Source organism: Jaculus jaculus, chromosome 17 (assembly GCF_020740685.1).
Source record: "Jaculus jaculus isolate mJacJac1 chromosome 17, mJacJac1.mat.Y.cur, whole genome shotgun sequence".
Classification (NCBI taxonomy): domain Eukaryota; kingdom Metazoa; phylum Chordata; class Mammalia; order Rodentia; family Dipodidae; genus Jaculus; species Jaculus jaculus.
The window spans coordinates 29,373,138-29,400,562 of NC_059118.1; the positions used below are offsets into that span (position 1 = coordinate 29,373,138).

General features: G+C 45.1%; 2 protein-coding genes across 3 annotated transcripts in view; one reads left to right on the plus strand and one right to left on the minus strand.

Annotated features, from left to right (window-relative positions):
* The window catches only part of Esyt3 (extended synaptotagmin 3), a 53,150-nt gene extending 40,526 nt beyond the window's left edge, over nucleotides 1–12,624 (plus strand). The window contains exons 12-24 of the mRNA XM_004664362.2: nucleotides 356–445; nucleotides 912–974; nucleotides 1,054–1,116; nucleotides 1,726–1,794; nucleotides 2,323–2,409; nucleotides 3,214–3,363; nucleotides 4,924–5,417; nucleotides 6,318–6,410; nucleotides 6,866–6,997; nucleotides 10,451–10,556; nucleotides 11,293–11,342; nucleotides 11,835–11,890; nucleotides 12,130–12,624. Of these exons, the coding sequence (XP_004664419.1) occupies nucleotides 356–445; nucleotides 912–974; nucleotides 1,054–1,116; nucleotides 1,726–1,794; nucleotides 2,323–2,409; nucleotides 3,214–3,363; nucleotides 4,924–5,417; nucleotides 6,318–6,410; nucleotides 6,866–6,997; nucleotides 10,451–10,556; nucleotides 11,293–11,342; nucleotides 11,835–11,871 (1,434 nt within the window). The 3' untranslated portion in view covers nucleotides 11,872–11,890; nucleotides 12,130–12,624. The remainder of the gene's footprint in view (nucleotides 1–355; nucleotides 446–911; nucleotides 975–1,053; nucleotides 1,117–1,725; nucleotides 1,795–2,322; nucleotides 2,410–3,213; nucleotides 3,364–4,923; nucleotides 5,418–6,317; nucleotides 6,411–6,865; nucleotides 6,998–10,450; nucleotides 10,557–11,292; nucleotides 11,343–11,834; nucleotides 11,891–12,129) is intronic.
* Nucleotides 12,625–19,981: 7,357 nt separating this feature from the next.
* Nucleotides 19,982–27,425, minus strand: part of Cep70 (centrosomal protein 70) — a 54,122-nt gene continuing 46,678 nt past the window's right edge. For both annotated transcript variants that reach the window (XM_045137014.1, XM_045137015.1), the window contains 3 exons: nucleotides 26,735–26,849; nucleotides 24,932–25,011; nucleotides 19,982–20,675 (listed from right to left, as the gene is read on the minus strand). In XM_045137014.1, the coding sequence (XP_044992949.1) occupies nucleotides 20,614–20,675; nucleotides 24,932–25,011; nucleotides 26,735–26,849 (257 nt within the window). In that variant the 3' untranslated portion in view covers nucleotides 19,982–20,613. The remainder of the gene's footprint in view (nucleotides 20,676–24,931; nucleotides 25,012–26,734; nucleotides 26,850–27,425) is intronic.

The window sequence follows — 27,425 nt, forward strand, 5'->3', positions numbered from 1 at the left end:
TGCGCCCAGTCCCCGGCCTTTCCAGGGAAGCCCCCCCCCCCCTCGTGCTGGCCCTAAGCAATGGGACTGTTTGTGCTGGGTTGCACATATGCCTGTCCTAGGGGACAAGAGCTAGATGAGGCCCAGGTAGCACCAGGGAACCCCGCATGGCCCAGGTTGGGAGAAGAGAAATCTCTCAGAGTAAGGACACCCAGTGGGGACCTCATAGCACAGGGAAAGGAAGGCTGGACCTGGGTTTTCCCACTCCACAGTGTAGCACTTCTGCTCGTCTAGGCCCAGGGTGCACCCTGTTGGGCTCAGGACTAAGCAGCAAGTCCCAGTCCCGGCGCCTCCCTCTTCCTCCCCTGCCCCACAGTGGTTTGTGCTGAACGACACCACCAGCGGGCGGCTGCACCTGCGCCTAGAGTGGCTGTCGCTGCTCACTGACCAGGACGCAATGGCGGAGGTGAGTGCGGGTGGCGGTCAGTCACTCCCTAGCAGAAAGAACAAGTGGGGGACTGAGAGCCTCACTTCCACCTCCTGTGTGCTGGAAGGGGCAGGGCAAGAGGAGGAGCTCCCGCATCTGCGCTCTGTGTGCAGGCAGAGGCTGGAAGCCCTTTCTTGCTCAGGCCCCCTCTACCCATGGCAGCCTGGTATCTCTCTCTCAGAATCCTCAGGGAACGTAGAGACTAAGAACTTTGTGTCAGTGTCTGTCATCCCAGTTCGTTGGGGAACCTACCCTGAAATCTAATACGAACCCATCATGTTGCTCACGTTTTCTGAGCCTCAACGAGAAAGCTCAGCTGTGAGAGTGCTTGAAGCCTGTCTGGAGCGGGAGGGCTGCCTGGCTTTTGCCCGAGTAAGCGTCTCCCAAACCGGTCTGTGTCTCCTGACTCCGGGAGGACCCAGTGAGGACTGTCGCCTGTTTGCAGGAGCACGGTGACCTCTCCACTGCCATCCTCGTGGTCTTCTTAGAGAACGCCTGCAACCTGCCCGTGAGTCATGCCACACCTGATCGTGCCCCTCGCTGTCACACATCTGTGTCCTACTTTAACTCCAGTTCTTGTGTTGCAGAGGAACCCTTTTGACTACCTGAATGGTGAATATCGAGCCAAAAAACTCCCCAGGTCTGCCAGAGTAAGTGAATTTGGCTGAAAAGTGAAAGGCAAATTGTGTCTCCTTTTCCCGGAAGTACCAGAGCCCCCTGTGTCTCCCGCCCCTTGGTCTGTGCACACATCAGCTGGGCTTCACTAGGTCTAACGGTACCTGCCAATTAACATGGACTCTCAAGGTGACTGTATGTCATTAGTGTTACTTGCCGTTTTATAAACAAGGCCTAGATGGTTGAGGGCCTGGGTCATACGGCTTGGTGGAACAGGAACTGTTCCATTGCATCAGGGAATGAGAACTGGCAGCCAGTGGGCTCAGCTCTGGCTTCTAGTCTGCAACTAGAAATCTTTCCCTGGGGTGATCCTGATCTGCCCCCCAGGGTTTCCAGGGAAGCCCTTTCTGTGCATGGCTGGCCCTGAGCAATGGGCCCTGAGCTTTACAGAGCTGCACACGTTCCTGTCCTCAGGGACAAGAGCTGAGTGAGGCAGCCCAGGAGGATGCCAGGTAGCCTTCTCTCCCAGGGAAGCCACTAGATGCTCCAGAGCCCGGTGAAGCTCCTCAGGGAGGGGATGGGCTCCGGCTGTCTTGCTCAGACCCTGCCGGCACCTCCAATGCTGTCTGGTTTTCCTCCCACAGAATAAGGTCAGCAGAGACCCTTCCTCCTATGTCAAGCTGTCTGTAGGCAAGAAGACCTATACAAGTAAGGTAAGACAGCTTGGTGTGTAGGCATGGGCAAGGAAAGGGGGACCCCAGCCCTTCCCAAAGAGAGGCAGATACACTGAATGCCTTGGGGGAGACACTTTGGCCCTCACAATTACCTTACAAAGGTTTTTGTTTGTTGTTGGTTTTTCAAGGCAGGGTCTCACTCTAGCTCAGGCTGACCTGGAGTTCACTATGTAGTCTCAGGGTGGCCTCAAACTCACGGCGATCCTCCTACCTCTGCCCCCCAAGTGCTGGGATTAAAGGCATGAGCCACCACACCCAAAGTCTTTATAGTTCAAGATCTAAAGACGAGAGACAAGTGAGTGACCAAAAGCAATACCTCAAAGCAGCACAGTCGGGGGTCATCTTGGGTGTGGTCTAAGGCCATGTCCTTTCCAACACTCCATGAAGTTCCCCGGGCCTGGCTGTCCCACTCTCCGCTGTACCATGCGAATCTGATCTCGGGGTAGACACACTGAGCGGAGCACGCCCAGCCAGCCCCTTCTAACCTCGCCTTTCTTCTGTCTGCAGACCTGTCCCCACAGCAAGGACCCGGTGTGGAGCCAGGCATTCTCCTTCTTTGTACACAGCGTGGCAGCCGAGCAGCTATGCCTGGAGGTTTGCTTGAAGCTGGGCTTCTGGGGAAGTTGGGAGATTTGGAAGCCAGGGGCAGCTTCCAGTGCACCTTAAACCCTTCTGGCAGGAGTCATCAGTCCCTAATGTGGGGGAGGGTACAGAGGCCCCACATGCCTCAGCTCCTCGAGACCAGTGCCCAAGGTTACTATGAAGGAGGCTGTGCAAAGACAAACCCTTTAGTTCTTTGGCTGTTTCTGCAAATGGGTCTTTACAAGCTGGGCATGGTGGTACACACCTTTCATCCCAGCACTCGGGATGCAGAGATAGGATCACTGTGAGTTCAAGGCCAGCCTGGAAATATAGAGTTCCAAGTCAGCCTGGGCTAGAGTAAGACTCTGCCTCAAAAAAAACATTAAAAAATGAAAAGATTTGTGGAGGAATTAACCTCCTTTATTTTACACATAAGCACATAGAGGCTAAATCAGTGATTTGCCAAAGATCTCATGACCAACAAGTTAGGGAGCTGAAATCTTTGAGGAGAGCTTGGGCTGAGGCTAGATGCCCCTCTGTGCAGCAGCACAGCTCACTGGTCCCTAAAGCCCTGTGGCCCTGAGCATGTGTCACTGGCTTCACACAGACCATAATCACCTCTCCTCAGAGTCACTGTTTCCTAGACGGCGATCAGGGACTAAGTCGGCCTGGCTCCATTCCAGAATAGGACTGGATGCCAATGGCGGCTGCACAGTCCGTGCCTGCTGAAGAGAGTCTAGACTCGCCGGGGCCACAGCTCAGAGGTGGCGCGGTGGGGAGACTTGTCCCTGGTTTTGTGACTGGCCTACTCCCCAGGTGCTGGATGATAACCAGGAGTGTGCTCTGGGCGTGTTGGAGTTCCCCCTGTGCCAGATCCTCCCCTGTGCCGACCTCACCCTGGAGCAGCGCTTCCAGCTGGACCGCTCAGGCCTGGACAGCCTCATCTCCATGAGACTGGTGCTGCGGGTACGACCCTCCTGTCTCGGGGCGGGAGGAGCGGGGGCTGTCCCGGGCTGCTCGCCTGCTCCGTGCCCGTAAGCGGAAAGACAGAGTCATATCTTCGTCTCAGGGCGGGAGGAGCGGGGGACGTCCCGGGCTGCTCGCCTGCTCCGTGCCCGTAAGCGGAAAGACAGAGTCATGTCTTCGTGTCGGCCATCGTCTCCTCATTGCTTCAAACACGGCTTCTCCCCCATTCCTTTGCAATCCTTCCTTCTAGAACTTTAGTAGTGGACCTTCTTTTCTGTCCTCCATGTCTCAGCCTCACCTCTGTTCCCACCTAACTTCCTCAGACCTGTCTTCCAAAGCATTGATCCTCTGCTGCTATGCCTAGTTATTTTTCCTGTGTGTGGGTTTTGTTTCTAGGGTGATTTCCTTTTTCATTTTTAATTACATCTCTTTCAAATCTACCTGGTCATGCATACATTCTCACTCCATCTTTAGTCATTTGTAATATTTACATTGCGATTTGTTGATTCTATCATCAGAGAATCTCAGTTAACTTTTTTTTTTTTAATGTCATGTGTAGTGTGGCAAAAAGGTGTGAGGGAGGCACATGTCACCCAGTTGCATCCATACCCAGTCACCATACGTAAGCCACAGGAAGATCTTTGAAGTAAATTGTGATGCTTCTTTTGTCTATTCATGTATTTTCATGGCGGCTGTCTGTTTTGTCATTTGGGGTGCACTCCTTCATGGCCTGGGTTAAAGTTGCTTTTTTTTTTTTATTTTTGGTTTTTCGAGGTAGGGTCTCACGCTAACCCAGGCTGACCTAGAAGAATTCACTCTGTATTCTCAGGGTGGCCTCAAACTCACGGTGATCCTTCTACCTCTGCCTCTCAAGCACTGGGATTAAAGGCCTGTGCCACCACGCCCGGCTTAAAGTTGCTTTCTGTTGAGAAAGTTTTAACTTCTGCTCAGTGGAGTACCTCAGAGGCATTACAGACCTCGACCTATTTTTATGTTAGTTTTAGGACATTTTTAAAAATTTTATTTTTGTTTGCTTATTTGAGAGAGAAAGAGGCAGAGAGAGGGAGAGAATGGACACACCAGGCCTCCAGTCATGACGCATGTGCCACCTTGTGCAGCTGGCTTACGTGGGTACTGGGGAATCAAACCTGGGTCCTTAGGCTTCACAGGCAAGCACCTTAACTGCTAAGCCATCTCTCTAGCCCCCATGTTAATTTTTACTGTCTAAACACACACCTGAACTCAAAATTCCTAAGGGCAGACCAATGTGGTACCCTTAGGAAAAACTTGTTTCCCTCAACCATAGTCCAAATGGAGATAGACACATCTTGTAGATCTTTGCTGGGAGATGGGATTTTTATTCTAGCTTCCTTTTTCACTGATGGTACCCCAGCTTCATGGATCTCACTTCACCTCCCAGCCTCCCATTTATTTCTGGAAACGGGATTCCCTAGACAGGGGCTTGATGATTGATGGCTGAGGAGGAAGGAAGGTTGAAACACGGCTGACTTGGAGAAGTGGAAAGCAGAGCCCATAAACTAGCTTGTCATCTGCTTCCAGTTCTTGCGCGTGGAGGAACGAGAGCTGGGAAGCCCATACACAGGACCCGATGCCCTAAAGAAAGGCCCTCTGGTCATCAAAAAGGTGGCCACCAACCAGGCTCCCAAAGCCCCACCCCAAGGAATTGACCCTCTGGATTTACCATGTCCTCCAGACTCTGCTTCTGCCACCAAGGGAACCTCTACAAACACTGACATCACCACCAGTACTGCCACTGCTGCCACCCAGCCTGAGCCCCAAGAGACATGCCCAGAGCCTAAAGGCAAGGACAGTGCCAAAGGGCTCTGTGAGCCCATGGGGAAGAAGAGCTCAACCATCACCTTCCTGACTGTCCCAGGCCCCCACTCTCCGGGGCCCATCAAGTCACCCCGACCCATGAAATGCCCTGCCTCCCCGTTCGTATGGCCGCCCACGAGGCTGGCTCCCAGCATGTCCTCGCTCAACTCCCTGGCCTCCTCCTGCTTTGACCTGGCAGACACCAGCCACAACACTGAGTATGCACCGCTCTGCTTAATCTTTCACAAAATGACCTGCATAAAAAAAAATAGTTCCTTGGATGGACAAGTAGGTTATGAGTTTACATTATCTGTGCAAGTTCTGGTTTTCTACCTATTTATTATTTATTTAGAGAGAATGAGGTAGAGAGAGAAAGAGAGAGTGAGAGAGAGAGAGAGAGAGGGAGGGAGAGAATGGGTTGCCAGGACCTCCACCTATTGTAAATGAACTCCAGAAGCATATTCATATGGTTTATGGAGGGTTCTGGGAAATCACACCCCAGTTCTTTGGCTTTGTAGGCAAGTGCCTTTACGGCTAAGCCATCTCTCCAGCCCAAGTTCTGTTTTTTTTGTTTTTTTTTTTTAACAAAATGTCTTCACAAGAGGCAACATGGTACAGAATTAAGAACATAGCTTGAGGGGGTAGTCTCTGTCTGTCGTGGTATGCATCTAGCTACATACTGTCAAACAGATGCTGGACGCAGGTTGTTAAAGGTCTCCTGTAGCAGAACACTGCCTGAATTCTAAGCATAGTCATATGACACAAAGAGTTTAGCACGTGGACTTACGTATTTAATGCCTGCCTCTTATTAAGTGCTTACCATGGGTTTAGCACGTTGTCCTATATAATTACATCATCACAATAACCCTATAGGGTAAAACATCCCATTATAGAAGTCAAATTCACCTAAGCCCCACAAGGAACGCTGACATATGGACAGATTTTTTTCCAGGGTCCATTCACGCTTTTCCCACTGAAAGTAGGACAATTCCTTATGGATAGTTACGGACACACTTGATTGTGTTCCTCATGGAGCATGCATCTCTGAAGTCTTGAGGGTGAGGGAAGAGGGCCAGTGTTTGCAGTGACAAGAAAAGTGACAAACCCTTTCTTCACAGAGGTGGGGAGTGGCGGCGGCTGGGCGAGATTCAGCTCACGGTGCGCTATGTGTGTCTGCGGCGCTGTCTCAGGGTGCTAATCAACGGCTGCAGGTGAGGGACGTGGGGGCCAAGGTCCTTTGGAAGTATCAGGTGACGATAAAGTGGCATGTGTTCCCAAGGCAGACGAGTGACATTTGAAGGCCTACAGGCCATGAGGCACAAAGTCCTCGTAGGGGCCCGTGAGCAGTCCTTCTCTGCTGGTGCTGGTGGGTTCAGGCACAACCATTACAAAATTATCTTGGGGTGCTAACAGCCAGTATGTTTTCCAGGCAGGATTCCCCAACTTCTCTCAAGTAGAAAGTACCTGGCTGTACCTCAGATGGTTAAATATATACATATGTTTTCAGAATCACATACTTGATATTTTGCCTTTAAATTCTGCAGACTTTTGCTCTTGCCCATCTACACTCCAGGGATTTTTATCCTCAGTGGCTAGTACAGATTTCTACCAAGTGAGTACTTTCAGTGTTTGAAAACCACAGCCTTTTTTTCCCTCCACAAATCAGAAACCTGACACCTTGTACCAGCAGTGGAGCTGATCCCTACGTCCGCATCTACTTGTTGCCAGAAAGGAGGTGGGCAAGTCGAAGAAAGACCTCAGTGAGGCGGAAGACCCTGGAACCTCGGTTTGATGAGACGTGAGTGAGGCATAGGCCTGCCTAACGTGATGCACCCATTCACGTTGTACTAGATACTGAGCCGTTGCTTGTGTGTCTGGCAGTGTGCCAGGTGCGGGAATGGGCCTGGGCTAAACAGAGCATCATCTGACCTCATGCAGCTTCCGTATACTTTCTAAAAATATTCTTATTTATTTATTTGAGGGGCAGATAGAGAATGGGCGCACCAGGGCCTCCAGCCACTACAAATGAACTCCAGGTGCATGGGCCACCATGTGCTTGGGTTATGTGGGTACTGGGGAATCAAACCTGGGTCCTTGGGTTTCGTAGGCAAGCACCTTAACCTCTAAGTCATCTCTCTCCAGCCCCTGTATACTTTTTAGTGAGACAAAAGGATAATCGTTTACCAGGGCAACTTATTTTTTAAAGAACAATAAAATGCTTACATTTACTGTCCACAGAAGCTAAAGAACTCCTGATAATGGAATTTTCCATGTTCATTCTCCTTAAATCAAGTCTTATTGGGACTAAAAAGATTTGAATCTGGTCTTGTTGTTTTCTTCTTTTTCTCTTTGCAATACTGAGGATTGAACCCAGGGTCTCATGCACACTCTATCAGGAAGCTACATGCCCTGCCCTCAAATTTTTGTTGTTGTTTTCTGTGTTAACTGTTAGAATGAAGTTAAACATTCCTTGACTCTAAGGACTAGCACTGCCTTCGAAATTTCAAATGCTCTGGCCTGCCTGTCCCCCTGCAACATAACAAGGCTGTCAAATGAAAGAGATCCTCTCTTCTTGTCCATGTCCTTGGGGACAAGACTGCACACAGACTCTCATCACAGTGCTTTTTAAAAAAAATTTTATTAGCATTTTCCATGATTATAAAAAAATATCTCATGGTAATTCCCTTCCTCCCCCCCCCCACTTTCCCCTTTGAAATTCCATTCTACATCATATTACCTCCCCATCTCAATCATTGTACTTACATATATACAATATCAACCTATTAAGTACCCTCCTCCCTTCCTTTCTCTTCCCTTTATCTCCTTTTTAACTTACTGGCCTCTGCTACTAAGTATTTTCCTTCTCACACAGAAGCCCAGTCATCTGTAGCCAGGATCCACATATGAGAGAGAACATGTGGCGCTTGGCTTTCTGGGCCTGGGTTACCTCACTTAGTATAATCCTTTCCAGGTCCATCCATTTTTCTGCAAATTTCATAACTTCATTTTTCTTTATTGCTGAGTAGAACTCCATTGTATAAATGTGCCACATCTTCATTATCCACTCATCAGTTGAGGGACATCTAGGCTGGTTCCATTTACCAGCTATTATAAATTGAGCAGCAATAAACATGGCTGAGCATGTACTTCTAAGGAAATGAGATGAGTCCTTTGGATATATGCCTAGGAGTGCTATAGCTGGGTCATATGGTAGATCAATCTTTAGCTGTTTTAGGAACCTCCACACTGATTTCCACAATGGCTGGACCAGATTGCATTCCCACCAGCAGTGTAGAAGGGTTCCTCTTTTTCCACATCCCCCCAGCATTTATGATCATTTGTTTTCATGATGATGGCCAATCTGACAGGAGTGAGATGGAATCTCAATGTAATTTTAATCTGCATTTCCCTGATGGCTAGTGACGTAGAACATTTTTAAAATTTATTTTATTTTTATTTTAATTTTTAAATTTTTATTAACATTTTCCATGATTATAAAAAAAATCCCATGGTAATTCCCTCCCTCCCCCTGACACTTTCCCCTTTGAAATTCCATTCTACATCATATTACCTTCCCATCTCAATCATTGTACTTACATATACACAATATCAACCTATTAAGTACCCTCCTCCCTTCCTTTCTCTTCCCTTTATGTCTCCTTTTTAACTTCCTGGCCTCTGCTACCAAGCATTTTCCTTCTCACGCAGAAGCCCAATCATCTGTAGCTAGGATCCACATATGAGAGAGAACATGTGGCGCTTGGTTTTCTGGGCCTGGGTTACCTCACTTAGTATAATCCTTTCCAGGTCCATCCATTTTTCTGCAAATTTCATAACTTCATTTTTCTTTATTGCTGAGTAGAACTCCATTGTACAAATGTGCCACATCTTCATTATCCACTCATCAGTTGAGGGACATCTAGGCTGGTTCCATTTCCCAGTTATTATAAATTGAGCAGACAGACTCTCAGCACAGTGCTTTAAAAAAATTTTTTTTGTTAATTTATTTATTTGAGAGCAACAGACAGAGAGGGAAAGAGGCAGAGAGAGAGAGTGAGAGAGAGAATGGGTGTGCCAGGGCTTCCAGCCACTGCAAACAAACTCCAGACGTGTGCGCCCCCTTGTGCATCTGGCTAACATGGGCCCTAGGGAACCGAGCCTCGAACCGGGGTCCTTAGGCTTCACAGGCAAGCGCTTAACTGCTAAACCATCTCTCCAGCCCATCACAGTGCTTTTGATGAGCCAGAGGTAGCATGTCTCATTTCAAATATTTGTACCTTGAGAACCCTTAAGCTGCAAAAGCCAGCACACTCACGCTCACACTCTGCCTCTCTCCCAGCTGCCTGACCACTCCTGATCCTCCAGCTTCCCATGTGGGCTCTTTACCCGCTCCTGCCCTCCATGGTTTTCCAGGCCCACCATGCGGGCTCTCAGGCCACGTGGGAGTATTCATTTACCTTCCCTTGGTTCTATACTTCCCTAAATGAATATCATAATTTAATAATTTACAAAAAGATGTAAAAGCCAAAATCTGATTACTGCCTCCTTTTGCTTCAAAAACCTAGAGAAAACATTTCTAGCTAGCATGGAAAGATACTACAGCCCTTGATTTTTAGTTCCCTCTTTGACTTATCAGGAATAGCTCCTTGTTGCAAAAGGCGGTAACTGTTCCATTACTGAAACCTAAGCGACTCCTTCCCCAGCTATACTTCATGATCATCAGGAAAAGCTGCAAGAAGGAATTATTCATTCTGCATCCACTCGATACCATCCTACAGCCACAGCAGACACTGACTTCAAAGAGAGGGGCTAGAGGTGGTCCCCTGAGAAGGCAGAGTAAGGGGCAGCCGCTTAGTGCAGTGTCAAGCCAGAGGTCTGAATTGCACAAACTCCAAAACAAAGTTGCCTGGGCGTCCCATCTTGGGCTAACAGCCGCTTACAGTTCCAGGGTTTGTGTGTGGTTCAGCACCCGTGAGCCAGTGTGATCCTTTCACTCTTAAAAGTCCATAGCTCTTAAGCCTGGTGTGGTGGTGCACGCCTTTAATCCCAGCACTCGGGAGGCAGAGGTAGGAAGATCGCTGTGAGTTCGAGGTTGCCCTGAGACTCCATAATGAATTCCAGGTCAGCCTGGGCTAGAGTGAGACCCTACCTCAAAAAAACAAAAAGTCGATAGCTCTTGTTTTACTGTGGAAGTAAAAAGAAACACTTAAAATTTCCAGTAAAAATATCTGTTTATTTTTTATTTTTAAAGGTTTGAGTATTTTGTTCCCATGGAAGAAGCACAGAAGAGGACCCTGGATGTTGCCGTAAAAAACAGCAGGCCGCTTGGCTCCCACAGAAGAAAGGAATTAGGAAAAGTGCGTGCACAGGGTCGTTCCTGCCCTCCCTCCGTCATGCCGCGGGTTCTAGCAACACAAGAACAGTTCCAGCTGCTACTAGAACTGACTGGGCGGCAGATACCTCATTGGGAGGATTGTTTTTTTGCATCCTTGAAACTAAATATAGAAATATAAATTAACATGCAAACCTTCTTTTAACAAATGAGACTCTATCCAAATTTAGCACTCCATAAATATGCGAACATCTGGAGCACTGTGTATTTTTATAAGAACAAGAACCTTTGATCTCAGCAGTTAAGATTTTGGGGGAGATAGGATTTTACCTAAAGTAAAAGTGGAGGGAATATAACTCCTATGAATGTGCCAAGGAGAGAGGAGTTCCCCATGGTACTTGTATAGTACTCTAGTTGTTATATTTTTAATAAACACCTTCTATGTGCACCTTTATGAAGCCCACTTCCATGAGGCAGAGAATATTGAGTTCATTTTTATAGATGGGCAAGTTCTTTTTTAAAAAAATAACTTGTAAAGTTGAAAAAAAAAAAAAAGCTAAATTGGCTGAAATTCCTGAAGAACTCCAAGTGGCAGCTTACCATTTTCTAGACAGTTCTGCACTATCCCTTTGGAGAGGCTCCATGTTGAAAGAGCCTTGCTGAAAACTCACAGTGAGACCCTTTATGCTCAGCTCAGTTTACCCCAGAATGTTTCCACGTAGCGGAGTTTTAGAAGGGACTAACTATCTGTGATTGTTTAGGTGCTGATTGATTTATCCAAAGAAGACCTGATTAAGGGGTTTTCACAGTGGTAAGTGTGCCCTTTCATTTTATCACTAGTTGGCTATGCAAGACACTCAGACAGTTGTCCTGTCTCCATAATCGCTCCCCTTTAGTACTACTTCAGCTCCTTTCGTCACTAAGACAGCAGACAGAGTAACCTTCACCCAGGCTTTGCCGCCTACAGCTCTCCAGTACCTGCAGGCCCCCTGTGAACTCTGGCCTTAACCCTGACCAGCCGGCTCCCAGAGAGGAGGGTCCGCTAGCTCCAGCAGGTCTGGTCAGCTCGCAGTGTCCCAGCCACACTTCTTTCCTTCTTATTGATTTATTTGCAAGCAGAGAGACACAGAGGGGGAGGAGTATGGGGACCTCTGCAAATGAATTCCAGGTGCATGGGCCGTCTTGTCCATCTGGCTTATGTGGGTTCTGGGGAGTCAGGCCATGAGGCTTTGTCAACAAGGGCCATCTTTCCAGCCCCACACTCTCATCTCTAACACAAAGTCCAAACCCAACTGTCTTACAGGTATGAGCTGACTCTGGATGGACAGCCCAGAAGCTGATGACAAGCTATCACCACAGGTGTGTTAGAATGTGTACACATGCATATTTTGTCATCTAAATGAGAACAGCCATTTGATGAAAGCATATATTGTGTGAACTCTAAACTGCATGAGGAAGAGGTGGTTTTGTAAATGCACAAACTGTTTCTGTTGACTGGGTTTGTTCAAACACAGAAAGGAATCATGGTATTCGTTTCTAAAAAGTTAAGACCTCCATGGTGATTTCTCACTCTGGGTGATTGTGCACATCTGATTTAGGACTTGCCTGAATCATGCAGCAGAGTGTATCCTGGGCCTGACATGGGGTCAAGAAGGTCTCTTCTGGAAGCACCTACCAGCAACCTCGGAAGCTACTGACCAAGAGAGGACACTTCTTTTGTGAAAATAAAAAGTGACCCAACCCAAAACTGCTAAGGCCCTTCTGGCTGCCACCTGTGGTCCTTGTATGCCCAGAGATATGTTCCTGGTTCTGATTCAAGCTACAGTGTTCCTAATGGCAACAAATAGGAATGATCAAGTTAAGTACTCTGGTATAGAAGGGACTGGCACATGGCATTATTCCCATGGGAAACCCAAGCCCAGGCCAAACCCTGAACTCACACAGCGAGCAGAGCACTGGCTGTGGAAAAGCCACTACCTCGTAGGCAAGGGGACTTTCTCCGCCTGCACGCACAAACTAGGAATTTACCCCATGTTTCTGAAAGATGGATGGCCCACCCAGATACCATGTTAACAGCTAAAGATGTAAGTTATTTGCCGGACGTGGTGGCGTACGCCTTTAATCCAAGTACTTGGGAGGCAGAGGTAGGAGGATCGCTGTGAGTTCAAGGCCACCCTGCGAATAGAGTGAATTCCAGGTCAGCCTGGGCCAGTGAGACCCTACCTCAAAAAAAAAAAAAAAAAAAAAAGATGTAAGTGGTTTAAACAAGTGCCTCTTAATGCATTTCACACTTTGTAAGATCAAACAGACTCTGAGGTTCCTAGGGCGACTGTCATCTCCCGCCGCTCGGGAAACACCCCTCACACACTTCCTTTATCTTCCCTGATGCTTCCTAGAACGGCAGCATTCCAGCTGGGCAGGGTGGCTCACATTTGCAAGCATGACCTGAGACTGGCCAGCCTGGGCTAAACAAAACACGAAGAATACCATGTTCTAAGTCAGTTTTTGTCAGATGACTGACTTATAAATCATCTGTGATTTCCTTTTTTGTTTTGTACAATTGAAATTCTTTATTTTGCCTTTTGTACTTCAAGTATCCTGTCTGCTACTTTAATCACGCGGTTGTGTATCAGGAATAGTCCTTATACCAGGCCCTTTCCTCTGTCAGGTCGTACTGAAGGGGGCTCTTTCTACTACCTATGTGGAGCGTCTTCCATTTAATAATTCTTAGTCCTGTAATATTGTTTTTAATATATCCTATTGCTTTATTTATTTGAGTCATAGAAGCAGACAGAGTGAGCATGAGCGCACCAGAGCCTCCCGCCACTGCATACGAACTCCTGGCAGGTGCGTCATTTTGTGCATCTGGCTTTACGTGAATACTGGGGAATCAAACCCAGGCTTTGCAAACAAGTACTTTTAACTGCTGAACCATCTCTCCAGCCCATATAATATTATTTTTAAAATATTAACATGGTATTTACTAAGGTCACATATCCTAAGCAATTACAGTATTGTTTGACACTTAAGGTTTCAGTTTACATGATAAATGAACTATAAATTACTTTTATTGTTTTTGTGCGTCTGTGGTTTGGCACATGTGTGTATGGTAGATACATGTGTGTCTGCGCCCTGTTCACATACATGAGGCCAGAGGAGAATGCGGTGCTCTCCTCTGCTGCTTTCCGGCATTGTTCCTTGAGGCAGAGCTGCTCACTACACCTGGAGCTGCAGTTCTGCTGTCGGACTGGCTGCCCAGCAAACGCAGGGATTCTGTCTGAGCGCTCAGTGCGGAGGTCACAGGTGTGGGTGGCCAAGCCTATCCTGTTACATGGGTGCTGGGATCAAACCCAGCTCCTCATGCTTGCACAACAAGGGCTCTTCCCTGCTGAGCCCTTGAATTGTTTTAATTTTTTTCCTTTCACCATTCAAAACTGTTCTAAGTTGATGTTAGTTGTGTAATAAAATTTGTTTTTGCCAAGATTTCTATTTTGAACAGCAAATTCACACAGAAAACTATCAGTGGTTGTCTAGCTCCAGAGAAGACCCTTGAAAATGGCAAAACACCAGAGAAGGATAATGTAAGCATGCTAAATATGAGAGTTGGAGAGACAGCTGAGCAGTGGAGGGCAGAGCCTGACGACCCACATTCGATTCCCCAGTAACCATGTAAAAAGCCAGATGCACAAAGGGGCACATGCATCTGGAGTTCGTTTGCAGCAGCTAGAGGCCCTGATGCACCCATTCTCACCCATCAGACACCCCCCCCACACACGGCTTGTAAATTAATACTTTTAACTCTTGTATTTATTAGTTTTTAGAGGTAGGGTCTCACTCTAGCTTGGGCTGACCTGGAGTTCATTATGTGGTCTCAGGGTGGCCTTGAACTCACTGCGATCCTACTACCTCTGCCTCCTGCATGCTGGTATTAAAGGCATATGCAACCACACCCAGCTAAACTCTTTATTTTTATTTATTTATTTGAGAGAAGAGCATAGAGAGAGAGAGAGAATGGGTGTGTCAGGACCTCTAGCTACTGCAGATTCCAGACACATGCACCACCTTGTGCATCTGGCTTATGTGGGTCCTGGGGAATAGAACCTGGGTCCCTTGGCTTTGCAGGCAAGCACCTTAACCACTAAACTATCTCTCCAGTCCATAAATAATTGTTTGTTTATTTTTATTTATTTACTTGGGAGCTACAGACAGAGAGGGAGGGAGAGGATGGGCGCACCAGGGCTTCTAGCCACTGCAAATGAACTCCAGATGTGTGCGCCCCCTTGTGCATCTGGCTAACGTGGGTCCTGGGGAATCGAGCCTCGAACTGCTAACCATCTCTCCAGCCCCCATAAATAATTTTTAAAAGCACTTGCCTGTAGGCTGGGGAGATGGCTTAGCAGTTAAGGTGTTTGCCTGCAAAGCCTAAGGACCCAGATTTGGTTCCCCAGGACCCATGTAAGCCAGATTCTCAAGGTGGCACATGCATCTGGGGTTTGTTTGCAGTGGCTAGAAGCCTTGGTGAGCCTATTCTCCCTTTTCATTTGCATGTCTCTAATAAATAAGTAAATAAAATATTTTTTAAAAGCACCTGCCTAAATATGAGCTACCCTAAAACAACTACTAACAAAGGGGGCAGACAAGAGCTACCCCTTCCAAACGTGAGGACCTAAACCATGAACAATGTTTGTTTATTTAAAAAATGATCATGGGCTGGAGAGATGGCTTAGTGGTTAAGCGCTTGCCTGTGAAGCCTAAGGACCCCAGTTCGAGGCTCAATTCCCCAGGACCCACATTAGCCAGATGCACAAAGGGGTGCATGCCATCTGGAGTTCATTTACAGTGGCTGGAGGCCCTGGCACACCCATTCTCTCTCTCTGTGTGTCTGTCACTGTCAAATAAATAAATAAAAAGAAGGAAACAACAACAAAAAAACTCCACAAAAAAATGATCAGGGGGCTGGAGAAATGGCTCAGTGGTTAAGGCGCTTGCCTGCAAAGCCAAAGGACTTCCGTCCGATTCCCCAGGACCCATGTAAGCCAGATGCCCAAGGGGCCACCTTTTTCTGGAGTTTGTTTGCATTGGCCAGAAGCCCTGGTGTGCCCATTCTCTCTACAACTCTGCCTCCTTCCCTGTCTCAAATAAATAAATAAAAATAAATGATCAAGGGCTGGAAAGATTGTTTAGTGTTTAAGGTGCTTGCCTGAAAAGCCTAGAGACCCAGGTTCAATTCCCAGTACCCACATAAGCTAGATGCGCAAGGTGGCGCATGTATCTGGAGTTCTTTTGCAGTGGCTGGAGGACCTAGTGTACCCATTCTCTCCCCTCTCTCTCCCCCCCTAACTCTGTCTCTCAAATAATTATCTAAAAAAAATAAATAAGGACTGAGATACTTCAGTGGAACATGAGACCATAGATTCAATCCCTACCACTAAAATAAGCTCATTTACAATTTTCTAAAACCACAGAAACAATCAAACACTATATTATTATTATTGTGGCTGTGATAGAGTATCCGACAGAAACAAGGGAGGATTTATCTTGGCTCACAGAGTACACTGTCCGTCGTGGTGGAGGCACATGGCTGGACCAGATGAGTCCTGCTGATACGGACGGGCGCTTCTGGCATGGCTGGGCAGGAGCTAGCTGGGTTTTAACCCTCACAACCCACCCCACAACCACCTGCTTCCTTTAGCCAGGCTCCACCGTCTCCCAAAACAGCACCAGCAGCTGAGGACTAAGTATTTAAGCATACAAGCCTAAATATTTTCAGGTTTCAACTTATTCTTCTAATCTCTACTTTCAGCCAAGACAGAGTAACAGAAACCAAATTTACCCTTCCACCTATAACCAAATCATAACAAAATCGGACAAAATACATGAAACAGTCTGAGAAACTAGTCATCAGACATGTCCACATGAACATGTTTTCCTTGAAGAAGTCAAAAATTGGAAACAACCCAAATTTCCATCAACAGTTAAAACAGGTACATTTGTGTAACAAAATATGAGATAGTAACAAGGAATAAACTTTGTTGTTTTTTTTTTTTTCGAGGCAGGATCTCACCCTAGCCCAGGCTGACCTGGAATTCACTCTGTAGTCTCAGGGTGAATTTGAACTCATAGCAATCCTCTTACCTCTGCCTCTAGAGTGCTGGAATTAAAGGCATACACCACCAAGCCCGGCTCTATTTTTTTTAAAAAATATTTTGTTTGTCAGAATGTGGGTACATCAGGGTCTTCTGTCCTACCACTCCAAACTCAACACATGCACCATTCTGTGTATCTGGCTTTATGTGGGTACCGGAATCAAACCCGGACCAACAGGTTTTGCAAGCAAGAGTCTTAACTGCTGGGCAATCTCCTCAGCCCAGGAATGACTATTAATACAAAATAGGTAAAAATCTCAAAATGTGTTAAATGAAGAAAACACAAAATCCCATTTATATATATCCTATAAGGTACAAACTCATCTATAGTAGTGGAAAACAGATCTGACCGTTGCCTTGTGAAGGGAGATAACAAGGATCAGCAAGACAGAAAACTTGGAGGGATGAATGTATCAACCTTGTATTGTGGCAGTGATGTTACATAGATAGATGTGCATCAGAAGTTAGAAGATTATAAGCTTTTGGGTTTTGTTGCTTTTTGTAAAAATTATATACTTTATGTTTAGTTCTTATGTTAATTATACATGAAAGTTGTTTTAAAATAAATGTATATTTGAAATGTTTATATTTAAATATTTCTATAAAGCAGAGACTACATGTAATGTTTTTCTAATTATAAATAATTAACATTAGATAAAAGTAGATCTGGCTGGGCATGGTGGCTGAGGTTAGGAGGGTCACTGTGAGTTCAAGACCACCCTGAGACTACATAGTCAATTCCAGGTCAGCCTGGATTAGAGCAAGACCCTACCTTGAAAAAAACAAAAAAGATTTGATTAAGAGGCCCTATAACCATTCCCATTAGTGTTACTGTCTTTTTAAGATGCCCTGAAGCACCTCCAAAGATCCCCTAGGACTCTGGAGAGTATTGTGAATTAAAATATGTATTTAGTTATTTGAGAGAAAGAGGCAGATAGAGAAAATGGGTGTGCTAGGGCCTCTTGTAAATGAACTGTAAATGAACTCCAGACACATGCCACTTCATGCATCCAGGTTTATGTGTGTACTGGGAAATTGAACCTAGGTCCTTTGGCTTTGCCGGCAAGCACCTTAACCACTAAACCATCTTTCCAGCCCTTGAATATGTTTGAAACAAAGAGTTAAGTATATGATCTTAAACTAGCTAACAAAACTTAGACATAATCTTTTAACTACATTTCTTTCTTTCAAATATTGTCAAGGCCAGGTATAAGTGGTGTACACTTGTGATCTAAGCACTTGGGAGGTAGAGGCAGGAGTATCAGGAGTTTAAGGTGAGCCTTAGCTACAGAGTTCAAAACTAGTGTGGGGGGTACAGGGATGGCTTAGTGGTAAAGCGCTTGCCTGCAAAGCCAAAGGACCCATGTTCAATTCCCCCAGGACCCAGGTCGGCCAGATACCCAAGGTGGCACATGTGTCTGGAGTTCATTTGCAGTAGCTAGAGGCTCTAGCATGCTCATTCTCTCTCTCTCTCTCTCTCTCAAATAAATTTTTTAAAAAATTAAAAAGTACTAGCCTGGGCTACATGAGACCCTGTCTTACACAAACACACACATATAATCAAGGCTTCTAAACTGTTTCACAGAATTTCATGGAGTAATTAAATCAATTAAGAGTATATTATTGGGCTGAAGAGATGGCTCAGTGGTTAAGGCACTTGCCCACAAAGCCTAATGACTTGGGTTAGATTACCCAGTACCCATAAAAAAGCTAGATACACAAAGTGGTGTATGTTCTGGAGTTCGTTTGCAGCAACAAAAGGCCCTGGCACGACCATTATCAGTCTCTGTCCTTGCAAAGAAATAAAATTTTTTTAAGTCTTTGTTTTTTGTTGTTACTTTTTAAAATTTGAAAGCAACAGAGAGAAAGAGGAAGAGAGAGAGAGAGAGGGAGAGGGAGAGAGGGAGAATGGGTGTACCAGGCCTCCAGACATGTGCGCCCCCTTGTACATCTGGCTAATGTGGGTCCTGGGCAATCAAGCCTCCTTGATTCCTGGGTCCTTAGGCTTCACAAGCAAGCGCTTAACAGCTAAGCCATCTCTCCAGCCAGATAAAAATATTTTTTAAGGAAGAGTATATAACTGAATATACAAAAAGTTTTCTACTCAGCCCTCAAGTTGTAGACTAATATTTAGAAATTTTTTAAGTTTATTTTTATTTACTGGAGAAAGAAAGGTAGATAGAATAGACATGCCAGGGCCTCCAGCCACTGCAAACAAATTCCAGACGCATGTGCCACCTTGTGTATCTGGAATGGAACCTTTGTCCTTAGGCTTTATAGGCAAGCACCTTAACCAATAAGCCATCTCTACAGCACTATAATTAGAAATTTAACTATAGGTTAGCAAAACAAAGAACGTTAAAGTTAGAAGAAACCAAGCCAGTCGTGGTGGCACACATCTTTAATCCCAGCACTCGGGAGGATCACTGTAAGTTCAAGGCCACCCTGAGACTACAGAGTGAATTCTAGGTCAGCCTGGGCTAGAGTGAGACCCTACCTCGAAAAACCAAAACAAAACAAAAACTAAGTTAGAAGAAACCTAAGAGGTTATTTTATGTTATTCCCCAAGTACAAAGCTCTTAGCTTTGAGGGGTTGTGTTCTCTCACGGTAGGCAAAGCATGGCAGAGCTGACAGCTAGGTGTCACATCTCTACAGCAGCAGGAAGGAAGTAAAGTGAGTGAACTTTTTCCCATTGTCTTGAGGTCGAGTCTTGCTGTAGCCTATGCTGACATGGAATTCACTGTGTAGTCTCAGGCTGGCCTCGAACTCACAGTAATCCTCCTACCTCTGCCTCCCAAGTGCTGGGATTAAAGGTGTGTGCCACCATGCCTGCCTGGCCCATGAGTAAACTTTTGACTACCCAGTGGGGCTGGACTAACAAACCTCAAGGCCAGCATCCAGAGACACTCCTCCCAAAGGCACCACCAGCTGCATATCAAGTATGTGCGTAAGCACAGACGCGCAGGCGGTGCAGGCATCCTGCACCCACCACCGCCCCAGGCAGCTGGGTGGCCATCTGCTGCCACTCCTCACCACCGTGCTGCTGCTACACAGAGGCCAGCAAGAGCGACACGGCTCTTCCCTGTCGGCTCTTAGAAAGGGGAGCGGAGGTGGGCCAGTGGAGCTTCTCCTCGTGGGTGTGATTAGGAAACCCGGGCTTTATAGGAGAAGCCAGCCTGAGAGCATAGAACGTGAGAGCAGCGCTCAACTGTACAACGCAGCACAGCCCACTGCCCACAGCAGGCTCGGCTCGGGGACTGGGTATGGACGAGCGATAAAAACAAGCCACTTCGGACACTGAGGTTTGGAAATTCTTTACAGAAATTTTATTTAAGCTCTCATGTCCTTATTTAAAAAAAGATACATCACATCAATATTGCAAAAGACACATTTTCTCAGAGATTTCTACCTATTCATCTATTTTACTTCATGATTCATTTCCTATGCTAACACAAAATATTCTTTTCTTGGTCCTGCTTTGAAAGGATAACAGCCACAAGGGATGTCTCAATAGAAAGTGCCAATTAATCCTTGTTAGGAAAGCAGTAGCTTCTTACTGGCTGGACTTGAAAAGTAACTGGCATTCCTTTTTGCCCTGACAAAAAGATCTCTAAACCTTCTTAAATGTAACTTTTCTATTATTTGCAATCTTTCCCCCCTTGTTCTCTTTCTGACTCATAAATCCTACCTTAAACAAATTTTAAAGCACTCAAGAACTATTCAAGAAGTTATTAAGGGACCTAAACTTAATTTATTACTTTAATAACCTAGGTATTTTCAATAAAAGAATCAAAAAGTTAATTGGATAGTGACCCAGGGCTAAGAAGAGGATGAACTCTGAGCACTAACACATTAGAACTCTTATCTTAAAATAAGGTCAATCCTATAAAATACTTAAATGTTAATGCAATTTACACAGTAAAAATGATTTGTTTTCAGTATGAAAGTATTTTTAATTTCTTTACTGCAGGTACAATGGCATCCAAGTCATCAACTTCTGAAATATAAAAGGAATTACAAAGGAAAGTTAAGTATTAGCGATAATCTCAGAGGAAATGGCAGCCTCTGTGCGGAGGCAAGCCTCAAACACAGGGCAACTATAACAACACCTAGTGACAGACTGTCACTGCCTCTCAGAGACGCTTCACAGGACATCTGTTTGTAAAAGCTGCCACTTACCCACAAGAACCTCTGACTCTGGCATTAACTTACTAAGTGATGTTGGTCACATTCATGGACTGCGAGTGCCTCCTTAGATATGGATGGGGAGGCAACTTGGTGAAATCCCAGACAGAGGCACCCCTTTCCTGGCTCTCCATCTGAGGGCTTGGGAATTGAACTTCTGAAAGAACATGGTGGCCCCCACCCTCTTGATTCTCTTAGGAAAAATTCTCATAGAGTACTCTTGGGATTTTCAGAATGAAGGGATCTGCCAATAGAGTCGTGAAACACTTCAGAGCAAACAGCAGGTGAAGGTGAACAGCACGTCCTGGTCTGGGTTATCAGACAAGGCAGTTCAGAGTCTTCAGAAGATTCTTTCTGAATCAAATTTTTCTTCCTAAAACTATCACATGTCAATGAGCCTAAGGCAGAATTCACCCTTAAGGCTGAGGGTCACTGAGGAAGAAATGGGCTTTCTCTTATCCAGATACCAGCCCCACTTATAATGACCCCAAATGGTAGTCTCAAGAAAGCTACTACTTTTTTTCTAGTGTGTTCTGCTAAGCCCTTGTTTATAAATTAATTTCCTTGACTTAAAGCATGATTCCTTGGATTTCAACTCCATCTTCCTTTAGCTTAAGCACGTGGCGATGCTACCCCACTCTGTGCTAGTTCTCTAAGCGATAGTCAGAACACTTGTCCAGATCCACTTACAAAGTGTTAAGACAGAAGAAAGGCAACAACAGAGACCAAACAACAGAGGTTTAGTACACTTCTTACATAGTGGTAAAATCAAGTTATACCCCGCCTCCCATTCTGGAACTATATTCTAAATAAGAAACCTTCCTGTATAAATGAACCTCACAGAAAACAATCTTGGCTAAAATGGGAATTTTATCGGCCAATCATGGCACTTGTATAAGAAAGACTATAAAAAGTATATTGAAGGTAGTCTCTGCTCCGGTCACTCAGCACTATTCTGTCCCTCAATATTAATGACATTGACTAATTTTAAAAAAAAGTCACCTTTTGCTAAACATTTAACTTTCTACCATTAAATATATTTAACATCAAAATTTTAGTTTTGACCAAAATAGAGAATTGACTAGCAAAGAAACCTGGCTTTCTTGGGCGTGGTGGTGCATGCCTTTGATCCCAGCACTTGGGAGGCAGAGGTAGCAGGATTGCTGTGAGTTTGAGAGAGCCCCAAGACTACATAAGGGAATTCCATGTCAGCCTGGGATAGAGTGAAACTCTACCTCAATTAAAAAAAAAAAAAAGCAAAGCTGGCTTTCTGAAGCAAATGATGTTGCTTACATGAGCCACGGTAAGGGAGTTTCTCAAGAAGCGTCTGTACATGTATTCTTGGTGAATCAACTAAAATATTTATTAATGTACAAAGTAGTACTTATAATAACTGGAACAAGCCAGGTGTGGTGGCACACGCCTTTAATCCTAGCACTCGGGAGGCAGACATAGGACCATCACTGTGAGTTCAAGGCCAGCTTGAGATGAAAGAATGAATTTCAGGTCAGCCTGGGCCAGAGCAACACCCTGTGTATGTCAACCCCCCGCCAAAAAAAGAAAGAAAAACTGGAACATAACAGTTCGTTAATGGCCATCTCAAGTATAGTAATATTTTTCTATGATTTCTGACACTAGACACAAAGCTCTCCGTGTTCTCAAGGCCATGCTGCCCAACGGTGCTGTTTTTGTTTATTCACCTGTGCACCAGAATGGAATCATTCCTTCTTCCTTTCAACAAATGTCAGTTCCTTTTTAAAAAATGTTTTATTTTTATTTATTTGACAGAGAAAGAGGGAGAGAGAGAATGGGTGCACCAGGGCCTTCAGACACTGCAAACAAACTCTAGACACATGCGCCCCCTTATGCATCTGGCTAACGTGTGTCCTGGGGAATCAAACCTGGATCCTGTGGCTTTGCAGGCAAATGCCTTAACCACTAAGCCATCCTTCAAGCCCTCCTTTTGTTCTTTATTTTGGTTTTGAGCTAGGGTCTCACTCTAGCCCCAGGCTGACCTGGAATTTACTCTGTAGTCCCAGGCTGGCCTAGAAGACACAGTGATCCTGCTATCTTTGCCTCCCAAGTGCTAGAATTAAAGATGTATGCTACCACAGCCAGCAAAGTGATTAAAAAAAGAAAAACCAACTTCCAGAGCTAGGCATACATGCATGTAAACCAACACTCAGAAGGCTGAGGCAGGATGATCATAAATTCAAGGACAGCCTGGGCTGCATGGACACCCTGTCTCAAAATTAACCTAAATCTTCCAGCCAGGTGTGGTGATGTATACTTTAAATCTCAGCACTTGGGGGTTCAAGGCCTGCCTGAGCTTACAGACTACAGAGTGAGTGCCAAGTCAGCCTGGGCTAAAGTGAGACCCTACCTTGAAAATATTTTTTTTAATTTTTCAAAATATTTTATCTATTTATTTACAAGGAGGGGGGGGGAGAGAATGGGTGTGTCAGAGCCTCTAGCCACTACAAATTAACTCAAGATGCATGCACCACTTTGTGCATTTGGCTTTACGTGAGTACTGAGGAACTGAACCCAGGTGGTGAGTCACTGCAGGTAAGTGCCTTAACCACTGAGCCATCTCTCCAGCCCAAGGAAAGAAACGTTTTTAAACATTATTTTTATTTATTTGCAAGCAGAGAGAAATAGAAGACAGAATGGTTGCACTGGGCCTTCGGTTGCTGCAAACAGACTTCAGATGCATGAGGCACTTTGTGTATCTGGCTTTACATGGGTACTGGGGAACTGAACTTAGATCATTAGGCTGTGCTGGCAAGTGCCTTAACAGTTAATCCATCTGTCCAGCCCCAAGAAAAGAAATCTTAAAAGTGGGGCTGGAGAGATGGCTTCCAGTTAAAGTACTTGCCTGCAAAGCTAAAGGACCCAGGTTCGATTCCCCAGGACCCATGTAAGCCAGATGCACAAGGTGGCGCTTGCGTCTGGAGTTTGTGTGCAGCAGCTGAAAGCCCTGGCACACCTATTCTCTCCTTCCCCCCCTCTCTCAATAAGTAAAATTTAACAATAACAACAACAAAAAAAGTGAACTATACAGCCAGTTGTGGTGGCACACGCCGGTAGGAAATCACTGAAGAGGAGGAGACAGGAGGTTCAGGAGTTCAAGGCTAGCCTGGGATGCACATTCTAAAAAAAAAGTGAACTATACAGGATAAGAAAAAATTGAGGCTGGAGAGAGGGCTCAGAAGTAAAGGTGTTTGCCTGCAAAGCCTGATGGTCTCAGTTTGACTCCTTGGTACTCACATAAAACCAGATGCACAAAGTGGCATGTGCATCTGAAATTTGTTTGTAATGGCAGATGGCCTTGGGGCACCGTATTTACTCACTCACTCTCTGTTTACTTTTTTTTGGAGGCTAAAGGTCCCACTCTAGCTCAGGCTGACCTGGAATTCACTATGTAATCTCAGGATGGTCTTGAACTCATAGTGATCCCATCTTCCTACCTCTGCCTCCTGAGTGCTGGGATTAAAGGCATGCCTTAACCAAAAAAAAAAGGAAAAGTGGAAAGAAGGAAGGCCTTCTAAGGTCATCAATTCTACTGATATTTATTAGGCAATGGGAACAGAGGTTAAACGGGATGTCATCAAATCACGACATTCTCAAAGGTCCTCAAAGTAGTCCATGCCTCTGTAAAGGCGCAATTTCTCAGTTCTGTGGGCTAACCCAGTCAATTCTACCTCCAGGGTAGGAGGGTGTTTCCAGAGCTGTCAGTGCTCTCCAGACACCTTCTACCAGATGCTTCAGGTAGGAATCCAGCAACTAAGGAACACCTGCCTCAAAGCCACTGATATCTGAACACTCAAAATTAGTTACCATCAGTAGAGTTCTTGGGACTGGAGAAATGGCTCAGCAGTGAAAGGTGCTTTCCTGCAAAGCCCAACACTCTAGGTTCAAGTCCCCAGTACCCATATAAGTGGCATATGGAGTTTGCAGTGGCAGAAGGTCCTGATGTGACCACATTCATTCATTTTTTTTTTCCTCTCTCTCTCTCAAATAAATAAATACAGAAATAAAAAGTATCATAAAGAACAGAGTTCTTACCTAAGATTTCAAGTAGATCATTAGCAAAAGCCTGAAATGCTGGAAAAAATTCCTCATGTTCTTCCAATTTGTTGATAATGCTGTTTAAAAAATGCACAGTTAGGGCTAGAGAGATGGCTTAGTTGTTAAGGTACTTGCCTGCAAAGCCAGAGGATCTCAGTTCAATTCCCCAGTAGCCATGTAAGCCAGATGCACAAGGTGGCACATGCATTTGGAGTTCGTTTGCAGTGGTTGAAAGCCCTGGTGTGCCCATTCTCTCCCTCCCTCTCTCTCTCTCTGCCTCTTTCCCTCGAATAAATAAATAATTTTTTTAAATGCACAGTTAGCCACGTGGTGGTGGTGCATGCCTTTAATCCCAATACTTGGGAGGCAGAGGTAGGAGGATCACTGTGAGTTCAAGACCACCCTGAGTCTATATAATGAATTCCAGGTCAGGCTGGGCTACCTACAGTGAGACCTTATCTCAAACAACCAAAACAAATTAATGCACCCTACCTCTGTCCCCAAATGCTGGAATTAAATGCATGCACCACCATTACTGGCTGGAACATTTTAAAGTGGAAAGAAACTATCCTGCTAAGCTAAATACAAACCTAAGGAGTGGTTACTACAAGCCCTCCTTTTTGATGAGTATTTATTCATCTAATACTTTTTTTTCCTTTTTTAAAAAGAGCATCTTATTACCACCAGTGTAAATATTGGTAAAATTTATATAATATTCCTTACATGGTGAATTTCCCATTGAAGCCTGAGGCTTCTCAGATCATGCTTTTATAGTAGTCACTGAAAACAGGTTTTTTGTTTTGTTTTGTTTTGTTTTACCAGTGTACTATTAAACACTGAGCATTAGTGGTCAATAAAACTGAGCAAAGGAGGAGAAAGACAAATAAATGGTCGGAAACATCAAATACAAAAAAACTCAAATGACAAATCACATGAGGGTTCTTCCATAATATATGGATGGTGTGGTATTAAAAACACTTCCTTTCCCAAACGTAGCGTAAAACTGGGAATGAGGACTGGGGACAGTTACTTTAAGTGTTGCTATAATGGCTGGGATGTTTTGTGTTTAAATATTTATTTACTTGAGAGAGAAAATGGGTACACCAGAGCTTCCAGCCACTGTAAATATACTCCAGATGCATGTGTCACCTTGTACATCTGTCTTATGTGGGTCCTGGGGAATTGAAACTGGGTCCTTTGGCTTTGTAGACAAGTGCCTTAACCGCTAAGCCATCTTTCCAGCCCTTGTTGTTTTGTTTTTTGAGGCAAGGTCTCATTCTAGCCCAACTTACCTACTCTGTAGCCCAGACTGGCCTCAAACTACCTCAGCCTCCAAGTTCTATGATTAAAGGCCTGGCTTCTGTCTCCGGTTTTTAGGGGTAGGTACACGTGCCTGAGACTGACCCCAGTACTTTATGCATGTTAAGCACATGTACTGTCAGCTTTTGATGTTGGTGATACCTGTTCTTCAAATAAAATAGTTACTGGTTACCTCCTAACTGAATAACAAATAGACAGTAGTCATTCAGTAATAGATTATAGGATACAATCTGAACTTCAACAGGCAGCTAAGATTTTAATTTCTCCACATACAAGCCTCCCTGGGAGCAGGCTTGTGAGCTTACAGGCCCAACAATCTATTTTCATCTTTTGTCTCTATCCCTAAGGGTGTTGGTTGTTTCAGGGTGTGAAGTTATTTTAAAAGTGCCACTCCAAACACTGAAGGTACATAATGTGGAGGTTTTGTAAGTCTTTAATTTCACCACTCCCAGCATTCTGGGATAGTTTTCAAATAAATACCTTTGGAGGTCTTCAGGTCCTAATACTTGCTTAACCTGCTGATTCACACCCTCATTAATCAGCTTACACAGTTTTCCAACTGTGCTTACCACCACACACAATGAGGATGAACTATCTGCAAAAAACAACCAAAGAACAGAATGGGATAGTTAAGAAAAAGAATTTCCAAAATCAATACATTATATGCTTCAGCTGCTGTCAGTTTTTTAAACTTTTAATATTTGTGTCGGGGTGGAGAACGTAGTGGGCACACACCTATGACTTTAGCACCTGGGTGGGTGAAGCAGGAGGGTGGGTCCAAGGCCACCCTTCGCTGCACAGTGACAGTGAGGCCAGCCTTGGCACAGGAGACCCTAATTCTACAATACACACATAAAAAAGGAGCTAGGTAGATTGCTCAGTGATTAAAGGCACTTGCTTGCAAAGCCTACTAGCCTGGGTTCAATTCCCCAGTACCCACATAGAGCCAGGTACACAAAGTGGCACATGCATCTGGAGTTCCTTTGCAGCAGCAAGAGGCCTTGGTGCGTGTGTGCATGCTCCTGCTCGCTCGCTCTCTCAATCTCTCTCTCTCTCTGTGCTCACAAATAAAAACAAAAATAATTTAAAACTTTTACCTAATTAAGCTGGGCGTGGTGGTGCATGCTTTTAATCCCAGCACTGAGGAGGAGAGGTAGGAGGATTGCCATGA